At 36.5% G+C, this 23,772-nt stretch overlaps 1 protein-coding gene across 3 annotated transcripts in view; it reads right to left on the bottom strand.

Moving 5' to 3' along the window:
- Tsp (Thrombospondin) overlaps positions 1-23,772 on the bottom strand; it is a 113,767-nt gene that overhangs the window by 14,797 nt on the left and 75,198 nt on the right. Inside the window, exons 4-17 of one of the 3 annotated variants that reach the window (XM_083140517.1) lie at positions 21,071-21,206; positions 19,189-19,269; positions 17,480-17,515; positions 16,711-16,784; positions 15,768-15,825; positions 12,408-12,572; positions 11,225-11,344; positions 9,845-9,945; positions 7,943-8,164; positions 7,121-7,273; positions 5,947-6,051; positions 4,730-4,837; positions 3,036-3,195; positions 1,059-1,236 (exon numbers count right to left, since the gene is read on the bottom strand). In XM_083140517.1, the coding sequence (XP_082996643.1) occupies positions 1,059-1,236; positions 3,036-3,195; positions 4,730-4,837; positions 5,947-6,051; positions 7,121-7,273; positions 7,943-8,164; positions 9,845-9,945; positions 11,225-11,344; positions 12,408-12,572; positions 15,768-15,825; positions 16,711-16,784; positions 17,480-17,515; positions 19,189-19,269; positions 21,071-21,206 (1,697 nt within the window). The remainder of the gene's footprint in view (positions 1-1,058; positions 1,237-3,035; positions 3,196-4,729; positions 4,838-5,946; positions 6,052-7,120; positions 7,274-7,942; positions 8,165-9,844; positions 9,946-11,224; positions 11,345-12,407; positions 12,573-15,767; positions 15,826-16,710; positions 16,785-17,479; positions 17,516-19,188; positions 19,270-21,070; positions 21,207-23,772) is intronic. The other 2 variants (XM_083140530.1, XM_083140522.1) reach the window with 2 other exon arrangements.

Below are 23,772 nucleotides of genomic sequence, written 5' to 3'. Positions count from 1 at the left end.
ATATACTCTAATAAAAATATACTTCAATATTCATATCCATATACATATCCCATAGTGAATATATTACATATAACACTCATTAGTTGAATTCTCCTGTCAGAAAAATAATGATAATTTATTGTTATACTTGTGTGGTGAATTTCTATTTCTTTCTTTTTCTTTGTACTACCAATAATTCTTTGCTTAACTTTTATATAATGAGATTTTTTCGACTGAACGTATTCTAGATTACCATGTCAAATCCTGATAATGTTATTAACCACAAATTTACTTGTATGTGTGTGTGACATGTATATTTGTAGCTGTAACATAAATGTAATTAGCGGAGACCTATAATTGGGCAGCTAAATGCCTGTTGGTCCCCCAAACTTAAATAAATAAATGAACATTATGGTACTGTATTTCCTTGTAAACTTATATTTTCACTACATGACATAATGGTATAAAATCAATGACTGACACTACTTTTTAATGCTGAAGTATTCAGAATTTTTCTTTTTTGTGTAGTGTGGTACTTAGAGTATAATTTCAGTTATTTGTATTTTTTTAAGTGTGTCAGAACAGCTCATCTTGTTTTTTTTTACTGTAAAACTGAAAAATATATATATATATATATATATATATATATATACTTTTTCCTGTTTGGAAATAACATGACCTGGCTGGCATCTCGCCCCCCTTCCCCCTAATGTGTTGGACCTGGTGAATGTTCCTCTTATACCCCTTTGGGGGAGTTCTATTGCATTATATGAGGTTATTCGAGCCATACACTCTAAAATTCTGAAATTTTAGCGTGACCTTCTCTTACTTCATGTGATTCAAAAGTACTATATTATCATAAAAATATGAATTTTAATTGGGCTTTAAAAGATTGTGTGGTATGTTATTGATATGTAGACAATTATATTTGCAGATCAAGAAAATATTGGGCACAGTGCAGCATCAGTTTAATTCATGGAAGAACATATAACAAAAAGAATTTCTAAGATTTTTCTGTTCAACGTACGATGTACACATCCTGATTAATATGTACTTTTAGTTGAAAGCAATATGTGTACCTGTCGCTATCACTATCACTGTCGCAAGCATCTCCAACAAGATCGCTGTCCGTATCGAGTTGATTGGGATTTGAAATGCGTGGGCAGTTGTCACACACATCACCCAAGCCATCACCATCTGAGTCACGTTGATCCGGATTTGCTTTCTTCGGGCAATTGTCCTGATGATTTGGAAAACCTAAGAAATACAGACAGCAAACTATTAAGTGCTTGCAACTATCAAAAAGTGTTTTACCATATGTAAGATGACTTAATTACTTTCTTTTTAATATATCCTTTATTTCAAATATTTCAAAAATATTTTTTTCACTAATTTTAATTTTACTGTTTAGTTCCTTTTTCAATGCCCCCCTCACACACACATACATCGACAGAAATACTTCACTTTAAGGTCTAGTGTTCTAAGACTTGTTAATTACATTCATGTATACTTTTTTAATGAAACGTTTACTGTTTTTATATTCAATTGATATTGGTACAGTTTATTATTTATCTGAATCAGTAACATTCATTCCAATATTTAGTAAAGGTCAGGTTCCCCATGGGATGTCGGGGTAGGGCCCCACACATTCTCGATCTCAGCCATTTTGGAGGTGATGTGATCAGCACCATGCTCAGGCTGCCTATACCCCCCCTGGGTTGTGCCCAGGTAATCATTGATTGGAGGCTGAGTGAGCCGCAGAGCTGCTTTATACGGGCACAAGGCCGGAAAAATTCCAAATCACCCACCCTGGGAATCGAACCTGGGTCTCCCGTTTGGAATTCACATGCCCTACCGACTAGACCACCTTGACTCGCATTCCAATATATCACTACTTAATTGACACTTATCTCTGCAGAACAAAAACTAACATACTATCACCAATGAATAATTGCTAGCATTGTAATGAATTTAGTGTAATGAAAATAATATATATACGAGGTGTGGATAGAAAAAAGAGGACTGTTGCTACAAAATCTTTTATTGGTTATTTTCTACAAAGTACACCGCTCCACATGAATCTTCCATTGCTGGAAACACTGCTGGAAATCATTTTCTGAAACCATGTTCATGACCTCCGTCGCTTTTGTTTTCACAGATTCTACGGTCTTAAATCTGGTTCCTTTCAGTGCTGATTTGACCTTTGGGAGTAAAAAATGTCGCACGGAATGAGATCCGGCAAATAGGGTGGATGTTCTAACACTGGGATCCCATACTTTGCCAATAAAGCCTTGACTGACAATGCCGCATGGGCAGGAGCATTGTCCTGATGAAGAATCCATGACTTGCTTTTTCCACAAATCAGCTCGTTGTCATCTTACTCGCCCACGAAGGGTCATCAGCACCATAATGAAATAATGTTGGTTGATAATTTGACCTTCGGGTACACAATTCGAATTAATTCACCGACATTTGCAATGTTTGATTCTATTTTTGATGTACAAGACCGTCCAAGACGCTAGTCGTCCGCAATTACTTCTCGTTCCTCTTTAAACCTTTGAAACCACTCAAACACTTGAGTGCATGATAAACACTCATCTCCGTACACTTCCTTCAACAAATCATAAGTTTCTGGGGTGGATATTCCGAGTTTCATAAGAATCTTCAGATTGATACCCTGTTCCACTTTCACACTTAATTTTTTTGTCGACGGAGCCCAGATATACGGTTCACTTCGTCCATAGGCTATAGAGAAACTGAGCGCTGCGCACCCTGGGCAATCACGCAGTCGATAGGCAAGCTATCATGTTATACACCCATGAACCGCTTGACCTTGATGTGCTTGCTATTTGTCGACAGCAACATCAATCCGGTTTTTTTCTAGCCACACCTCATCTATAATTTTTATTATAATAAATTGTGTAACACACTTGCTATGTGTGTTTTATTTATACTGCTAGCACATATCATCTCCTTTTAATTAATGTTAATTCTAATGAATGATGGAAACACAATCCTACAAACGTTCTGGAGAAGAAGATTGTTCAATCACCTACCGTCATCATCAATATCAGAGTCACAAGTATCTCCAATGCCATCCTTGTCCACATCCTCCTGATTAAGATTGGATTTTGATGGGCAGTTGTCACATGCATCTCCGATCTTATCATTGTCTGAATCATTCTGATCAGGATTTGCAACCAGAGGGCAATTATCCTGAAACGTAGCGATAAATTTTTGAAATATCAGATACATGTTGGCACTGAAAGTAGTGTTCAAAGTTGAAGGGGGGTGCTATTCTGTCAGTTAAGAAAATTTCCATAAAATAACCCCCCATCTAAGATAATTTGCTAAAGCATCCCCTCACCCACTGCGTTGTCTCCATATAGATCCAACAAGCATTCCCCTTTCTATCTCCAAGCTGGACTCTGTGGCCCGGGTTCAAATCCCACTCGGGCTTGGTTGTTTGTGAATGTCCATTCATCAATTTCATCACTCATTCCCATCTTTGCAAATTAGCCAAGAGGCACAAAACGCGAAGTAAAATAAACTAAATCAATCAATCAATCCTATCTCCAAACTCGATCACATCCCCTCCAACTTGGAATTTCCACTTCCACTCAATGTTTTAATGTACTACACATACATGTTTCTCAAGAGCTAAGAATACAGTTGAACCTAATGCCAGTTTCTAAAGATAGTTGGCAATATCATTGCACAGGGCATAGCATAAGTATGTTTGTCATTTTTGTTTGTTTTCATTGGGAGCGTTTCTGTAATGGTGTTGGTAACACTTATTGATTCTCATTTGCATCAGCAATGTATGCCATTTACAGACATGAATCGCTAAAGTGGAGCTCAAAATGATGTAGCTGTGAGGGTATTTTATATAAATGGTGACTCTGTTGCTGCTGTGAGAAATAGAATATTGATGTTATTTTAATCTCGGGAGACATGATCCTATTCCATCGCCCAATGCAATCAGGATGTGGGTGAAGAACTTTGAAGCTACAGGAAGTGCACTGAAACACGCAGTGTCAGAAACATTCCTATTCAGGTGTTGGAATGTACCATGGATGATTCCCGTTGCAGATTGTCCAAGTGTCAATGACGAAATGGTGGTCACCGCAGGACGTAATTTTTAAAACATAAACGTGACTGTGCATATTTCGCAAATGGCAATGTCTAAGGATGTAGTTGATGTGTTTGTATTTTCAAAAATAAAACGTAGTATTAGTTTTGTTGAATTTAAAAAAAGCGCTTTATGCCACATTGAAACATCTAGGAATTAGAGAAGTGTAGCCACTAAAGAATAGTCCTTATTCATATTATTATTTTTTAAGATTACATACCTTTCTAAAAGATTTGAATGTAAATATTAGCTTCATGTACATTAATTCCATTACTAATAAAATTTATATTTGTACATTCAATTTTATGAGTGTGTTTGGCTTTATTTTTACATACACATTATCAGAATGCTAAAGTTCATCTATTCATTTCTGAAGGAACTATAGGATAACTTGAGCAGTTGTTTCCCATGCAACATAAAACTACAATTTCTTCAGAATTCAGGGATTCAATTATAGAAAATATAGAGGACAAATTCTTGTTATGCAAGCCACATATTGAAAAGAGAACTTTGAAACATTTTCAAAGAAAACTAAACTTTTAGTCCACATTGAAAATAAAATGAAAACACAAAATAAGACTGTTTTATGTTGTGAGTTATATAAAAAAATGTACTTACTGAACTATTTAATATTCCATCATTATCAGTATCATAGTCACAGGCATCACCTTCGCCATCTCTATCTGCATCTTCTTGGCCAGAGTTTGGAATGTCAACACAATTGTCCTGAAAAATAGACAGAATTCATGTCAAAACTTGCTACAAAAATACAATATGATCAGTTCAGTTGACTAGTAATGACATATCTTGAGAGAACATCATACTGAACACTGCTACTGTAGTTTGATTCAAATTCGAAAGGAGTCCATAGAGAATATCTATTAAAATCTGTATACATTTTTGGGGGATCTCCTCCTTATGAGAGAATCTCCCCTGTAATTTTTCATCTGATACGCTACAAGGATATTCTATAACATATTTTCTATGCCTCCCTCCTTTACCTGTATAAAGTAAATCACTCAAATTATTATATTTTCGTTTTTGTGGTACATCATGAAAAGTGTGTATTGAGAGATAAGAAGTACAAAAGAAAGAGTAGAAATCTGTGTATCCTTACATGATTTATTCGTAGACAAGTTTCACTTGTCTTATAATAGTTAAATTATATTGCACTACCAGTGGCTAAATCTGGATAAAATTTTATCCAAATATTGGACGTTTTATCCAGCTTTCAGTAATCCACATATTGGATGTTTATTGAATATTTAGATAAAAGAGATATTCAGATAAATGTGATATTTGGATTATCAGAATATCTTAGCAGTTTGCATAATCTGCATTGTCTGCAAATCCAAGGTGCAGATTTTCAACAAAACCATCATTTGAATTATTCTTCTATTGATTGTATGTATTCTCTGCATATCATTTATTTGTGTCATCCATATTTCTGCTTCAGGGATTCTTAAGACACCCATCGTCATCGCCTTGTAACCAAGGGGTCCTTGGTAAGATACCCAGTGGAGGCACATTGCACAATGTTTTGGATCCCACTTTAAACTGTAGGTCCAGTCTTGTTAGCCTCTCTGTGCATAAAGTGGATTTAAAACAATGCAAGAAATCCATCATCTAAACTGTCCATTTATCCAATTTACTTTCTCTGCATTCCTCATATCTGTGATATCTGTTGTCCTCCTGTGCACATTTCTTATGGTGCCTCTGGACCTCAGTAAAGACTTTTTCAGAAACTTCTCTCACTTCAAAATGAGACTATTCAGATATCCAAATATTTGAATCATTTGGATTATTCATTGAATTCAAAATGATCATCCACTTACCTTCCTGCATTTTGGATCAGAGCAACTGAGATCATAATCAGGCCAGCCATCCAAATCTCTGTCTGGACCACACAGCTTGCCATCTCCAGCCCATCCAAGACGACACTAATGTAATGAGGAAAAGTTAGAAATGTTTTAGAAATATAACATACAAGAAAATATTTCAAAATTCAAAAGTACTCATATTATTATTTTTTAATTATAAGGAAGGGAAATTATTTTATATAATAAATGTATCACAACACTTTGTTTTGTTGGTGTTTCTGGAGCATGATCCTTGTTTTATGAGGAGCATATTTGAGTATTAAAATACCATCAATCCCAGTACATTCCATTTTTGTTGGCAAACACTTTAAAGGATAGAAGCCAGAGTTACCATATGTCACCTTCTTTTTCCCAGACTATTCCTATTTTCAAATAATAAAAAGACCATCTGGGCAGATTTTCTTTTCAGAATAAAAATGCCTAGGTTTTCTACAAATCCTTTACAAAATATTTCAAAAGTTGAAAATAAGCTTAGCACGTCATAACATTCTCCCTAGACAGTGGCGGCGATTAGGGGGGTGAGTGGGGGCAATTGCCCCACCCTACTTTTGGTCCTGCACTATGCTAAAGCTTAACTACAAATGGAAATATACTCTTTGCCCTCCTCACTTTTGGCACCTCTTCCCCACTGGTTTTGGAACCAAATCACCGCCACTGTTCCTAGATGTTACAATACTTCCGAGTGTGAATACGTATGATCATCACTAAAATCGAAAACCTAAAACCCTTAGAAACCTACAGAAACCATATCATGCATCGTGCCATCTCAGACTCAAACTTGTATCTACATTAATTTGAACATAGTATTGTGTAGCATCCAGTTCATTTAGCATGCTTTATTGTTGTTTTATATAGTTATGTTAAAAAATAGAGATTCTGAAACGAAAATGTAAATTTACAGATGATCTTTAAAACAAGTACAGTAGTTTTCAAAAAATAAAAATAATAATCCTCAGCAAGCTACAAGTGTTTGTAATCTATCTCAATTCTTTTTAAACTTACCCTGAAAAATACTAGTTTCTAAAACTTCCGTAATTCCCTTCTTACAGAAAAACTTGCTACGGCTCAATGAAAAGTATGTAACACATAAATACTACGCAGTAACTGTGTGAAAATGTGCATACTTTACCTTGCACACATATTTATTAATACCAAATTGCCGTATGCAGTCTGCATTATCGTCACAGATAGTGCCATCAGGACACAGTCCAGGAGAGTTATGGCATCCAATTGACTGGTTTCCAAGGTAACCTTGTGTGCATTCTCCACAGTGGTAGGAACCCTGAAATGAACAAAGTGAAACAATTAAAATTTATATATTAGTGGATTAAGGGCAGTGGTGGATCCATTTGTGAGGAGTGATTTTTAATCAAGGAATTCATCAGGTCAGAATTATATTTTAACCTTTTGTTTTGTGTAACGTGAAAGTAGAAACTGAGCTGGTATTTGTTCTGTAGTCTAGAGGTAAGTGTAATACTGAAGCATGTAATAGTAAAACAAAGAAAAGAGGAAATTATTCTCAAGAATCTCACATGTTGAACATTTAGGTTGTCAATGACGTTATGCATAATTATGTACTCAAAAACTGGATCTGGGATGTTAGTAGGATGTTAGATCACCACCATTGCTTCTCCATGGATATACACTGGATTAAGGGGGAGGGTGATGGAGGGGAATTGGTGTTCAAACCCCCACCCTCCAAAACTTCTTACATGTTGAATTAATGCAAGTTGAAACGAAACCTGCAACTCATTTTGAAATATACTTATTCAAAGCTATACAGAAATCCTATGATCTTATTCAATATATTTGACAATATAGCAGTGGTGAGAACTAAAAATGTAAAAATAGCAAATTTGCACAATAAGAATAATGGCGAAAATGTCACATTTATAGAGGTTACAATACAATTGACAAAGTATGGAAATGTCACAATGGCAAAGTCACTCACATCTGTGTTGATGCACCTAGAGTTCTCCACGCAGCCACCATTTCTTCCATCATTACATTCATTAATGTCATAACAGCGCTGTTTGTTCTGGCTTGCTACTTCTATGCCAATTCCCTCAAGTCCTGAGCTGCCCGTGAAGCCCACGGGACAAGGATCACAACGGAAACCAGGAGACAAGTTTACACATCGGACCCGTGGGTCACATGGTCCAGCTAAATCACACTGAAAATGTAAAATGTACAATTATTTATTAACAATATTATGAGGGCAAGAAACACATTGATCTTGTGGCCACTGTGTGTGTGTGTGGTGGTGGGGGAGGGAGGAGCATGCATGTGCTGCCCTACATATAAATGTTTTCTATTCACTAGGAAATGTTAGTATTTTATGATATGTATGTACTATTCATTGAAAAATATTCTCATTGTTTTTTCTTGTATGTACGCATTGCTTGCATTGTAGAATTATTTTCCTGTAGTTTACGGTTATTACAATCATATGAAAACAGTTTTTCGTTTCATCGAAGAGAAGCATTTGATTAAAAAGAGAAGGGTTTTAAAAAGATTGACGGGAAACATACAGTTGAATGTCTGGGAAGCTTCGTTCATTGCAGAAGAACACTGGAATAAATTAAATAATGAAAATGGTAACATAGATCCAGTATGGAGTTTTCTTTTTCACAAATGGAGTAAGCCACCATCTTTAAAATTTAATGTAACAGAAAACATCAAGAGACTTTGTGAAAACAATGATGACTTTGAATTACCTGATGATATTTGGGATTCATAATTTTAAATAACAAAATAATGTGATCAATTTTTTTTTATTTGAAATAAAAATAAAACAGACTGCTTCTTTTCACAGTTAAGTTGATATGTTACAACAATGTAACATTGACAAAATCCATTATATAATGGATTCTTTTTGTTTAAAAAATTGCTAACCATTGTTATAACTGAATCTTTAGTCAAAATTAAAATAAATGTCTGATGAAGGGAGCGTGTGTTCTCCTAAAACGTCACAACGAAAAACTGTTTTCTTATGCTTGTAATAACCGTAAGCTACAGGAAAATATTCTCATTGTGTATGAAATTGGCCACATGTGTGCTATATCCATTTCAATCTGAGTGTTCGTTTCAACAGTGGGCAATCAATAATTTACAGTAATTTCCCTTGACCTTATGGAAGTAAAAAAATACAATGCTTGAAATTAATGTTGTAAATTAATGTTTTTATTTCTACATTATGAAATTTAAACCCTACTTATACTAGCTAGACATATTTTAAATGTACTACTTTACAATATACCTAGGTACACTACTGTTTTGAATATTTTTTTATAGGTTTTTATGTTTCATTTAGATTAATAACAAGGAGGATATATTGACGAGAAAGGAATGCCTATACCTCACCAGTACATGACACTAATATCAGTGGTATGTGCAGGATTTTTTTAATGCTTATATTTCGAAATACATATTTTACTGCTTTTTTATTTATTTATTTTTCATGCTCTCAATAAACCCCTTTGTCATGCCACTGAGTAATATTATGGTGACTAATAAACTAATAACTTCTTGCCTTTGAAGTTGTATATTTGAATTCAACATTTTTACTTTGGACTGTTTGAAAACAATGGCTAATTTGTATAACCAAATGGCAGTGACAAACCAGAGGAAGATGGGGGAGATGAATGCCCTCGGTTAACTGGTCCACCTCCCATTACCACACTGCCAGTAAAGGGAAGAAACTAGGCAAATAAATGCTCTTTTAGCCCAAAACATACATTTTTTTGGTATGGTATTTAGGTGTATACTGAATGTGTATGCTTTCCAAATTATTCCTGCCCCTTTGCCTTCCCATTAATATTCTTCTTCACTGCCAAATTTTTTCCATACTTACTTCGTCAAGATCCCGGCATGCCGTCCCATTGCCTGTAAATCCTGGAGGACATGCTCCACAGCGATAGTATGGTGGATTTTCTGTGTTCACGCACTGGACACCTACAACAGAGAATATATCTCTAGAATTCATTTACTATTTATGTAATGTAGAAAAAGATAGCTCAAATTAGTAAAGTTATGATAATAATGTACTTTTAGTAGTCTATAATGTAGTTTACAGGTTATCCAAAAAAAATATTATTTATTACCCAGATGCCTGGCTGAAAAAGGAAAAAATCTGGTCATCAGAAGCAATGAAAAAAGCTATTCAAGCAGTGAAGAAGAAAAAAATGGGATTTCTAAAGATATCTAAAGTCTTTAACGAGATGTGTACAGGAACAGAGGAAAATTGCTGGAAGACTTTCAAATGCGAATATTGTCAGTGAAGGAAGAAAGTAAAATTGATCTCATATTTTCCAATATGCACATGCATATGCACATAATGCATTTATATATATATATATATTCATTTTAGACCAGTTTGTAGCCTATTTTTGCTTGTATTGAAAACTGAAATTTATAATTAGAAACACTATCCAAAATTAGGCAACCTTTTTTTCATACCCAACAATTGCATACAAATAATTATTTTTAAAAATATCGCAAATATATTATTTGAATGTAAAAGAAACTCTGGGAAACAGTAATAAATACATGTACAATGTATATGAACACATTAACAGATTATTTTATTTGCATTTAGGTAATAATATTATCATTTAAAATTAAGTTTCCAAAATTCTGTTACTTGAACCTATTGAAAATCACTTATGTAAATTTTTAAGCACTGATGAAGGTAAAGGTCAATGTAAAGTACATATAGCACTGAGGCATGAAGGCACATTTAGGGCCACATTGATGAAACATAATAGAACTAGTAACAATTAAACTGTAGTTGCAGTGTCTTGAATTCTTAGTTACTGAATCTTTTAACATGTTTCATATATTTCTTTCTCAAGAGCTTATACAGAGATCAATAATAAGTAACAATAAATATTCAAAAATTATTTCATTGTCACATGTATAATGACAAGAATTTGAATGATCTTATTTGTTTTAAGCCCACTTTATGCACATGTAGGCTAATTGGGACTGGACCTACAGTTTAAAATGGGAACATTTTCTTATCCATATGATTAGGGTCACACTAGTAAGTGCTACGATTTGAATAAGTAACTTTGAAACAACTCTAATGAAGCATAGTATTATAGTATCACCACTATAAAAATGTGCTATATTCTATAATGTGTATTTATATAAATATTTCAAAATTATGATTGACTTCAATTTATCCTAAATTTTTGTCAAAATAATTGCATTACAAAGGTCTTCTGTTTACCTGAATGGCATGGATTATTTTCACATCCTCCTCTGTGGTTACACCTCTGCCCATCTCCACTATAGCCTGCTGGACAAGGGCCACACTGGAATCCATCATTGGTGTCATAGCACCTCACACCTACGGAAACATCATTGTATAGAATATGTATTATTTCAACATAGCTTAGATTCACTGATCCAATATTAATTATAGCTGTTTATTTATGTCAAATATAAGGAAATATAAAGACTGGAACTTGGTGAATAAATAAAATTCTCCAAGATTAGCTTAGTTTTCACTCATCAGCTAACTGTGTAAGCTCTTATATAACTCAAGCATTAAAATCTGAGGATTCACTGAAATTAAACTTCTCAAATATTACGAAAATGTCATTATATGTTGTACTAACATATTTACATATGTTTAAGGTGCACTCTTAATGCCATGTACAAAACAAGAATTTTTAAAAAGTATTTTTCCTCTCAATTAAATGTACATAGAGTGAACACAGTTCCTTCAGATGTGAATAATGCCCACACCCTTTTGATGTAAACATAATAACTGTGAAGTATTGAGAAGCCATTCTAGTTGTTGTCAATACTGGTTACTGTAGTAAAATTATTTATTTTCAATTTTTGAATGGTGATCTAAGGTTCTTTACTTACAATCTGTGCATGACACGTGATAAATATTTTCAATATGCAGGTTCAATCTTCTTAATATTTTGTCTTATTTCAGAATCATTGCAGAGATGGGCAAGCAAGGTACTTTTTATGGGGGGGGGCAAGCAAAGCATATTTTCTCTGATAATGTTGCCCTTCCCCCCCAAAAAAAGTACTCAGTTTGAAGTTATTATCTTTCTGCAATGCCCTTCCAATAAGTAACATAAATTACTCTGACTGAAATGAAATTGTATATGTAAAGTGTATAATTTTATGCTGACATAACCAAAAGTGGTTGGCCCAACATTGGAACATACCGTTGGGTAACGGTGATTTTGGCTGTGGTTCCAACGTTGGCCCAACGTGTGTTTTTTACGTTGGCATTCACTTCTGGTTGATAAAACATCCTCTATACATTCAACAAGAGCATCACTGCTTCAAGATCAGAGGTAAAAATAAACTAACCAAATTTGTACAAAAATTAGCAAAGTATGGAAGTTTTCAGCACAATATAACAATACCTACAGCCAAGAACTTACCTGGATAGCATGGACGCTCTGCACAACTTATCCCTGGCTTACAATTTCTCCCATCTCCAACATAACCTCTTGGGCAAGGCCCACAGCGTATTCCCTCTGAGCCTTCAGCGCATTGCACTCCAGGGAAGCATGGTGGAGGGTTGGAGTGGCAAGACACGCGAGGTGCTACATAGGATCAAGAAGGGTTAATGACTTTGTGTACATGCATTCATGCTAGCGTGAATGTTAAATGCATAAGGCTATACAGAAGTGCCTACTCTTTACTTGCTACAGTGCTACTTATCTACAGTGAAGAATGTTCAAAACAATCTAAGGGACAAAAACTGTGTGCAGTCATGCTACTAAGTGAAGTAAAAATATAAATTATCAATGTACGAGGTTGTAAATTTATTGCACTTAATCCCCCTCTCTCATCCCCGAATTTTTGTAGCACTTAATACAAAGTCATTTTCGTGCTAATTGTACCTTTACACTCCCTGAGAGCATCCTTACATCGATCCAGATTGAAAGTTTAGATAGCTAATCCCCCCTTCCCCTTTACTGTTGTTCTTATAATTTATGAATGCAATGCACAGTTTAGGCAAGGTAAGGTTTTCCATATCATCCTTATGATAATACAATTCAGTTAAGCTAGGTGAATATTGGGCATAATTTTATAGTGTTTGCATACTGGGGGCTCAAGTGACAACTCGGTGGTAATTTAAAAGTTACTGTCAATTTTATCACATCACAAATGAGACAGATTACTTTCTCAAAGCTATATCTATTTCTTCAGGGGAGCTGAGACAATTGTGACAACAAATGCTCTCCTCACAAATATTACATGTATCATTTCTTCCGTTTGTAGTCCAAACATTATACACTACTGTTTCATCTTTCTAGTGTGCATAGGTGACATCAGTGAAGTGTGTCAGCAATATTAATACTAATCAAGATAAGAAAGTTTTATGGCATATAATGTAATAGGGGTTTCTACACTGCTCAAAATAATTAGGGGATCAGGCAAAAATAAGTAGGGGATCAGACCAGATATGTTGTCAGCACCTGTATGAGATACAATCAACTGCTAAAGCCCCGTAAACGAAAGTTCCATTGCCTTAAACATGACGTAACCTTTGCACTGGTGATATTAAGGGTAGAGGGGAGGAGTGTGTGCGTGCTGATGTTGGTTGCTAGTCGTCTCTGGTTAGCGATACAGTTCAGTTGGGGAAGGCAAAGGTTCAGGTGAGAGAGGCAATGCCACACCAACGTGATTTACCGGAAGCTATGGCTTGAAGGGCCATAGGAAGGATTGAAGTTGGGCAGTCACAACGCCAGGTAGCACTTGCCATTGGAGTATCGCAAAGTGTGATTTCCAGATTATGAAATCGTTTTGAAACCACAGGAAGTGTTCGCAGAAGACAAGGCCAAGGTCGTCCATGAGCAACAACATCGAGGGAGGACCGTTATCTCTTAATCACAGCCTGTCGGAACAGGGGACAGAATGAAACGCTACTGCAACGTGCCTGGCAATCAGCAACGGGACGCAGAGTGTCATCGCAAACTGTCCGGAATCGTTTTCATGAAGGTGGCCTCTATGAACGTTAGCCTGTGGTGTCTGTTCCATTAACGTTACAACACCGTAGAGCCCGTATAAACTGGGTGGAGGAACATCGTGGTTGGGGACATGCCGAATGGAGGTCTGTTCTGTTCTCTTATGAGTCGCGATTCAGTGTGGAACCTGACAATCGAAGTGTTCTCATCTGGAGTGAAATCGGAACACGAAACAACCCAGCTTTTGTGCACGAACGCTCCCGATATAGTGGCTGTGGACTGATGGTGTTGGCAGGAATCAGTATTAGTGGACATTCGGACCTGAACATCATCCGCGATGGCACCTTGACAGCTCGAAGGTATAGACGAGATTCTCCGACCTTATGTTGTGCCTTATGCTGGTGCCAATGGTGATTCTTTCCGTTTCATGGATGATAACGCTCGTCCACACCAAGCTGGGTTGGTGGATGACATGCTGGACCACGAGGGTATCGAGCGTCTGCCCAGGCCAGCTTGCTCTACAGACTTAAATCCAATCGAGCACATCTGGGATGCACTAGGCCGATAAGTTGCAGCTCGATCAGCACCTCTCACAACTCGTGCAGAGCTGGAAATTGCCCTTCTGGCAGAGTGGCGACGTATCCCCCAATAGCTCATTTATCAGATCATTGATTCCATGCCACGCAGGTGTGCAGCAGTATTTCTCGTTAGGGGAGACCATACACCGTACTAGAGGAGAGTTGCTGTAGTGTTTGTGTCTGTTTTTGTGCTGTTCTACTGATGCCCTAAATTGTCATATCGCGTCACATGTCATTAATGTCATTAACATCAGGTATCATGACAGCATATCTTGCTGTAACCAATCTCAGAATGAAATAAAGGATCTGGTATTAGTATGCCTACATGAGTTTTGATATCTGGTCTGATCCCCTACTTATTTTTGCCTGATCCCCTAATTATTTTGAGCAGTGTATGTTGCTGAATGCTTAGGGCTCCTCGATTCAAGAATACAAGAGAAGACCAAAATAAGCATGTAATATAAAATTTATTACTAAATGGTGGCATTTTTGTTACAATCACACCCCTAGATTTAATATCCTGACACAGCCTATGCTAGTTTCAGAATAGATGAAAGAACAAATAAAAATAAAATATTCATTCTTTATTAGAATATGAATCCAAAATATCTATAGGCCACAGAGACTAGAAATGTTGGTATACGTTGACAAAAATCCCTTAAGTAAATTTAACACATTCATACTATGTTAAATATTCCCTTTTTCTGCCTTTGTGCAATTTCTTGATACTCTAATTTAACCAAACTACAATTTAAAATAGTATTAACTCCAAATCATAAGAAAGGGAAATCATGAGATGAGTCCTATACCCAACCCTTCCAAAACAGTAGGATATCTTTTTTTTATTTAAATTGTATGTTTAACATTCAAGTAAACACTCCTCTACTCATGAGCGAATGGAAACTACTACAGAAAATACATAAATATAGTAACTAAAATTATTCAGTTTAAATATTGCATTGTTAGTTCTCATCATACTGTACCCTACATAGAAAATATATAAGAAAAACAACCCTAAGAAAAACAACCCTAAGTAGGAAAACAGAAGGAAAATATTTTTAATATTCAAATGAGATTGGTGCAAAATAGTGTGCAGGAAGTACAAAAGCATGCATATGTGCTAACAAATACAGAATCTTTCTCTTTTCACCTTTTTGGTGCAAAATGCGTGAAATGAAAGTAGGTATAATTACATTAATCGAAACTATGTAATAACAATTTATACTGAATAAAGATAGAAAGGTTTTACCTGCTTTGCACATTTCACATTGTTCTAAAGTTTCTCGAAGTATTCTTGTTTCTTGACGCTGAAAGAAAATAATACAATTACATAAATATGATTACAAATATTGTTATATCTATTTTTAAAAATACAATAAAAAACTCCAAATTGCAAATTGGATAAACAAGTTGATAAACCATTCTTGACAGGTGCTGTTAAATAATAATGATGTCAGATAGTGAAATGTTACTGGTCAAATTGGAAAAGATCCATACACCTCCGAGTCCAATCATCTATCCACACTGACCCCCTAGAATTTTTCAGGAATGTCTCATTTATGGTCATTTTGACATTAAATATGCCTTTACACCTCCCTAAAAACAACCTTATACCCCCCCCCCCACCTCCTGATGGAAAATTTTGAATAAAATCTTGTCTAGACTATTTGAAGCCCAAAATATCAAGCAGACTGGCTCTTGATCCAAGCACACTCTTCTTACTTTCCTTTCTATTGATTCAGAATGCATACAGGTCTTGGAAGATGGTGCTAGAGGGGGGGGGGGGAGAATATAGCTTTTTTAAACCCAAAATACATAATTATGCACTAATTCCATGAAATGTGAACAAATATATTTTTTAATGTAGTGCTAAAAACCTATTCAAAAAGGGAATTGAAGAGTTTGCCTGAATCCGAGATTAATTAATACAGTAGAAAAATAAAATCTGGATACTAACGTATCAGATTAAATTGAGCAATTCTGGATAAAAAGAAAATACTGGAAAATACTCCTCGGATACTGAGAGCTTATTGTGTTATATTAGAAATAAATACAATTAAGGTTTACAGCTATATGTACATCTGCTACTAACATTCAAATTAAAATATAAGAAACGGAAATACTTTACTATGGAATGGAATGGTATGATTCTGACTACATATACTTCATTACCATTATGCTATTATCCTTACCTGAGTTTCCATCTCTTGTTGAAGTTTCTTTATAGCATTAATAAGATCAGTCAATGTTTTGATCAAAAGAGAATCTGGAATCAAAATTAACACAATGTTATAATGCAAAAGATTACATTAGAGACTCGTCTTGTAACCATGTACTTCAACCAGTACAGTACTTCTTGAAAATACAGAAATATTACAATTCAAAAGATATGAAAATGTAATTGTAAGAAAATCTGCATTAACTGATGCCATACACCAACATTATGCACACAAATAAGCAGATTCAATTTGGCATGTCTTATTTGAAGTTTACACACACACACACGTGAACTTTTATGTGAGTTATAAAATAACCCGATTGCTAAAAGCTCCCTGTAGGAGTTTAATATACTGGCTAAATCATAGATAAAGTTTTTCTTAAGATGGCTTTATATTCTTTACTTTTAAAACTATCTTTATCTATTGTTTACTTTTAAAAATCTTTATCCTGCTTGTGTAAAATTGACTTTCTTGTAAAAATGTATTACAATGTGGGAGAGAGAAATGGAATTCAGCTAGTTTATTCGCAAAACACGAGTTTCTTCAATAATAACAAAAGTGGGATTAATATAAAATGTATTACTCTGTTCATTCCACAACACCAACTTCCACATGAAGTACTATAATTAAATCAAATATGCTGTCATTGTGATATAAATGCCTTACGTATTAGTATGTTTAAATCATGATAATCTTATTATATATATATATATATATATGAAATTAAATTGGAATAATTTACCTTTGTCCTCTAAATCATGAATCACTGGAATATCACCTACAAAAGGATAAATAAACAGTATCAATAATAATGTATTTAATTTTAAAAACACTAACAAGATTTATATAGAAGCAAACATGACTTTAGAATATAATATTATTGTCTTCTAATTACAAAACAATGGTGTTTGCTGCAAAGAATGAAACAGATCACCTGAAATTTCTTATACTAGCATGTTCATCGCTAAATATTTTTTATGTTAATTTGGGATTGAGAAAGTTTGTAATGGCTAAATAATTTTTACTTCTGCAGCTTAGATGTTATTTTTTATGTTATTGAACTGTTCCAATTTTTTATTACTGAGATAGAGAATGGGAGAGAGAGACAGATTTAGACAGCCAAGAGTGGCATGCCCAGGGGAGAGGGAGGCTTGATGGGGCCATGACCCTACTAGGATCCAGCATCCTGAAAAAAAAACATGTTAAATGCTAGAAATATTGGCAAAATATATGCTATCATGCATGGACATCCACAGGACTGTTTCCAGGGAGCGGCAAGCAAGACATTTCTTTCCAGGGGAGGTGGGGCAAACATGACATATTTCCCCCAGATAATAGCATTACTCCATCAAACAAATATTCTTCCGGTTTCAAGTTATCATCTTCCTTCAAGCACTTACAATAATTACATAAATTATATGTGTTAATATAATTTTAGTTTGACATTTATTTTCCAGGGGGGATGTGACCCCCTTGCCTCCACTTTTGGGCATCCATGCTGGCTGCTATGTAGACATAATCCCCTTTATTTCGAAAATCCCGGGCATACCACTGAGAGCCAAGCAGGAGAAGTGGTCTTGCACGATATCTCCAATACTACATGTCTTATTAATAAAGATATATTTCTCTTACATGCAGTAAGTTTACATCAGACATAAGCTGAGAAGCACTAATGTTAAAGTTGCACCAACAGGTCCAAACTAAACAATACAAATATTGAGGCTAGTTTTCTTCAAAGATCATAAGACTTCAGCATCAGTCTTGCGTAGAATAGGAAGAGCTAGAAATGGGAAAAATCACAAGGTAGTAGTTAATGTGAGAAAATGCAAATTCTTCCTCTTCCCACACCAATAAGAATTCTGAAATCCCACCAAATGATCAGAGTTAACTGTTCTTATGATCATTAACTCTGATCTTAAGAACAAGATCTGATATCATGCATAAAATACTTTGAAACTTTGATTTTTAACAGTCTCTCTTCCCAGTATGAGGTGTACAAGAACATTCCCAATATTCATTACTGTAAGTGCTTATTCCTTCAAATGTCATCTTTGCATGCCACATCTCTGCAGGAAATCACCTTCTAAGACCACGTGAGTATACTTTCCTTCTACCCCTCCCTCCTTTTTTTAAATCTTAGGACATTCTTCAAAAATTGTTTGCATACACTTGGAACATAAGTCAAAAATTCTACAAACAATATTCCTAATTCAAAATAAATTAAGCACTTAAAAATTCGCAAACTAAAAGCAGGAAAAATTCTCAGCTAAACATTTATTTCTGTCAAGTTTGCATGCCTATATCATGTGCAAAAGACCTGCTGCGTCCCAATTTAGCAGGCTAATCATTCTTGATCATTCTTTGAGATGTGCATAGCTTATATTTGTCGACTGTTGTCTTGGAGAGTCGATGATAACTTGGATGTTTCTGGTATGTTCAACATTCCCTTACCTGCCTTTTCAACTATGTACGCTTGTCTCACTGGTTTTCGATATGGACATTTTTCTGGTTCGTTTGTACATCTCTGGCGTCCTTTTGCAAATACAGATAGAACGAAGTCAAAAATCATCCATGTTTAATCTCAGTCAATTATTAATAATTAATATCCCTGATTGTGTATAACTTATAGAAACCTTTGTCCAGCAAAGGGGGGAGGTTGTCCAGAGGAGTCTGAGGGGTTTGAGGTCTTCATGGGCATCTGTGATGACATGATTCTGACAGATAAATGGACACCCTTGAACATGGGTGTCACCGAAAATTTCTCAGGGGGGGTCAGAGTGTGAACAGAAAATTAATTATTAGAAATATAAGAATTAAAAAAATAACTGTTCTTATAAATTGATAACAACAAACTATTATTTGCAAATTTATTACTATCATATCCTAGTCTATGCACGAGATGACTGAATATCCACAGATTCTCTTTATATTTTCACATTTCACAGTTGCGAAGTGTGACATCTTTACGTAGTCATCACAAGATTTGCCAAACGTCAGGGCAGATCTTTCAATGGAGAGGCGGGGGGCACAATATTTCTCTGCGATAAACGCCAAGGTCACTGCCAATTCAATATAAAAGCTCATACCACAGACCTTACTTAACTATGATGGAAACGGAAATGCAAACATCTCAATTGTCGCGTTTAAAGGTAAGAACCTTTATGGTTAGCCGCTAATTGTTGTTTTGATAATGAAAAGCAGATTCATATCGTTCAATGTGTGCTTTTCCTTTTAACAAGTGGAAATAGCAGACATTCGAGTGGTGTGCCCAGAATTTTCGAATGAAGGGGGGTTACGTGTACTTTTTAGTAGTTATTCCTGAAGTTCTCATTTTGCCATCTTTTCCTGCCTTTTCTTTCTTCTCTTTTTTTCAAAGAATATAGAGCCTAAGTAGAATTATGATTCTCACCACCCCTCCTTGAGTACGCCACTGGACACTCAGATGACTCCAGACAAACCCTGCCGTGGCTGTAAACATGGGGATGGGGGCTGAAAAAAGGGCCTGTTATGACCCAGACCTTCAAGAGTGGGGAAAGTACAGGTTGTTGGACCTGTCTGCCTGTTCGGAAGCGTTCGGCTGTTCTCGGCACTGGCAAAGACCAGAGAGATTCGCACCATTCTGCGATGAGCTGGGCCGATGAACACCATTGCCTTCAATAGGAAACTTGGCGGGAGGGTTCGGCGCGAGAGGTAGTTCTGGGGCCTCATTTCGATACGCTAAAATTAGCGAATCTCTTGCGTATTTCGAGCTTTTTCATGCTGTCGCTTGGTTTATTTCGCACAAATATGCAAGTATTCTGACTTATTATTTTTACTGCATCTCCCGATGACCGGACGCCTCCTCGCCTCTGATTTCATACCATCAATATTCTGTAAGCATAGTTATTCTATTTTGTTTTTAACTTTTACATACACCGATCAAGAAAAACATTGGAAATTTGGCAGGAAATTTTGGTCATGAAGTTTGTGTTACCTATCGCATAAATATTTCATTTTTGCAATTTTGAAAACTTGCGTAATGATTTATACTTTGGATTGAGTTGTAGAATATGTAAACACACTTGGATCTTGTATTTCACAGTAAATTTTTCGAGCCAATTCATTTATTGACTATGAAAATAATAGGTTAAATAACAACAACATATAATTGAAATAAACAACATTAATTTCAGGCTCGCAATGCACACGCTCCCGATTGCACTGAAATAGCAGAGCATGTTACTGCTTCGGATAATTCAATCGACGCCACTGGACATAAGTAATTGTCATGCTGGATTTGCCTACGAAAGAGGGTGATCATGAATCTAATACTACAAGAAGTATTCAAACTTACCCCTTCTGTAGGAGTAAATTTCATTTGCTGCTGGCTGGATCGCTTGCATCTGGCTAGTCGGGCAATTGTTTCTGTTGAGGACACTCCTTATTCCTGTAGCACCATCTACTTCCATCACATAACGCCTCTCCCGAAACTAGAGAAAAATGTAATATATTTTTAAAAAATCTAATCTTGTATCTATATAGTGAAGACTGATATCAAGCCATATTTACTACATTTAGCCTATTCAGTGCCAAATGTAAGGCATTTAGCGATTGTGCTCAAAGCAACAGTATTGCATTGGTTAAGACATGGACGCCATGGAAAAATACACTAATTGAAAAAAAAAATGAAGCACCTAGAAGGAGTGGTGGAAATGAATTGAAACTGCACCTGTTTACAGGTTATGTGACTGTATTGCAATGATTACAAAATCAGATCAAACGGACAACAGAATGTGCACTACGGGCGTACTGCTGACTCCATGTCAGAGGATGTGGCACCCCCTCAGGTCTTGATACATGAGCCGATTCGATTTGAAAGGCAGTCGTAGAGCCTTTGTGTCCTCTCCCGAAGCAAGTCTGCTCACAGCAATTGTAACTGGCCCTCGATATCCTGCAAATCGGCACTGGGTCGGAGTTGACGTCCGAGCTGATCTCTTACATGTTCTATCGGGGACAGATCAGGGGATCTTGCTGGCCACGAGAGTACCTCAATATGATGCAGGCAGTCCATAGACACATGTACCGTGTGCGGACGAGCGTTGTCGTGTTGAAAGACTGTACCAGGATGCTGTCTCATGAGGGGTAACACATGAGGACGCATGATATCCGTGACGTAGCGCTGTGCCGTCAGAATGCCCAGAACCACTACCAGAGGTGATCTGAAGTCATACCCACACCATGATGGCAGGGATAATACCGGTGTGTATCCGCAACATTGGCAGGATGTGTCTTCTCCCCTCGGCGTCGCCATACTCGCACACTGTGGTCATCCGTGGTAATGCAGAACTGAGATTCATCCCTGAACATGATGCAACACCACTCGTCACTGTAGCAGTCATTGCCTCCCGGTTACGGCAACACTCCAAACGCAACCGTTTGTGTTCTGGTGTTAACTGCAGCCTCCGCATGGGTCGGTGAACTCGTAGTCCGGCTGCTGCCAGTCTATGACCAATGGTGCGGGATGACACAAGGTGTTATAGAGAGTCCTAAACGTGTGTCCGGATAGCAGACGCAGATGTGATGGCATGGGGCTGTACGTGTATCCGGATAGCAGACGCAGATGTTATGGGGTTGCAAGATGCTTGGCACATAATACTGCGATCCTCCCTTGGTGTGCCCAGTCTTGGTCGACCGGAACCTTCACTACGTCTGTAGGTGCCAACATCTGGCCACTGTGACATCTGAATGCCCGCGATGCCTGACAATTGCACGATTCGACCAACCGGCCTCATGCAGACTCCCAATACGGCCCCTTTCCGTCAAGTGCTGGTAACGCTGTCTGATGCAACTACGAGACATTCTCTGTGTTGATCATCGTCTCTCACCGTGTTGACTGAATGTCTGACGCTCCCCACACGCCTTAGGAACAGTGGCGCAACCACAGGGGGCAGGGGGGCATTCCCCCCTCACCTTGGATGGAAATTAGTTCTAAAGGGGGGGGGGACAAACATTGACGGCCAAGTGTGCCTGCAGGGGGCAATTACCGCCCACAACTTCAAATTTTATGCAAATAAAAATCCTTTTCGTAAAATGTTCTTGCTCGCTTCGCTCGCAATACCTGCTTTTCTTAGTCTTATCAAGTTTAGGACTGTAGTTAGGGGACGGCAATAAGTTGTAAAATTGACTGATTGATTTGTGGTTTTAAGTCCACTTTACGCACAGAAAGGCTAATCGGAACTGGACCTACAGTTTAAAGTGGCATCCGAACCAATGTGCCATGTGCCTCCAACCGGGTATCGATCCCGGGACACCTTGATCACAAGGCTACGATGTTACCACTACACCATCAAGGAGGCACAAAAGTTATAAAAGAGAGAATGCATTGGCGTCCCGTGAAATTATTTGCACCCTATTAAATCAATATTGATTTCAGCCTGCAAAAAAATTGGATCCAAAAATTTTCTTGCTCGCCTCGCTCGCATTACCAGACCATTATAAGACTTGTATCTTAATTGATTTTGTTTTAAATGAATGAAATTTTTTTTGAGGGAAGGGAGCGTGCACATTCCAGAGACAATTTATGTAATTTTTGCTGTTGGTTTATTGTGAGATAGATGAATTGGTTGTGTAATGTATTTAAATAATATAGTTGTATGTAGCCTAATATGAATATGTACACAATTTAGTGTCCACGTCGCTCCATGTTGCTCCATGAAACATATATCGTGCATGAAAGTTATACATGTTAATGTAAAAAAGAATTACATTTGGAATTCATTTATCAAGCATTTTCTGTCTTTCAAAAATAGTTTGTGTGCTTGCTTTCCATTATTAATGTGAAATTGAACGTGTTGAAAAAAAAATTCAAATCGTTTGTGCGCACACAAATGCTTTAACACCAACTTCTACCCCCTTTTGCATAATTTACGAGGGTAATAACGTCTTTGATACTACTACTACTACTAATAATAATAATAATAATGATGTTGGTCCCGGGGTTCGAATTCTGGCTTGGGCATGGATGTTTGTGAGCGTGCATTCATCAATTTCATCTCA

This window comes from Lepisma saccharinum, chromosome 1 (assembly GCF_977018435.1).
Source record: "Lepisma saccharinum chromosome 1, izLepSacc3.1, whole genome shotgun sequence".
Classification (NCBI taxonomy): Eukaryota; Metazoa; Arthropoda; class Insecta; order Zygentoma; family Lepismatidae; genus Lepisma; species Lepisma saccharinum.
This window is presented reverse-complemented; position numbering and strand designations above follow the sequence as displayed.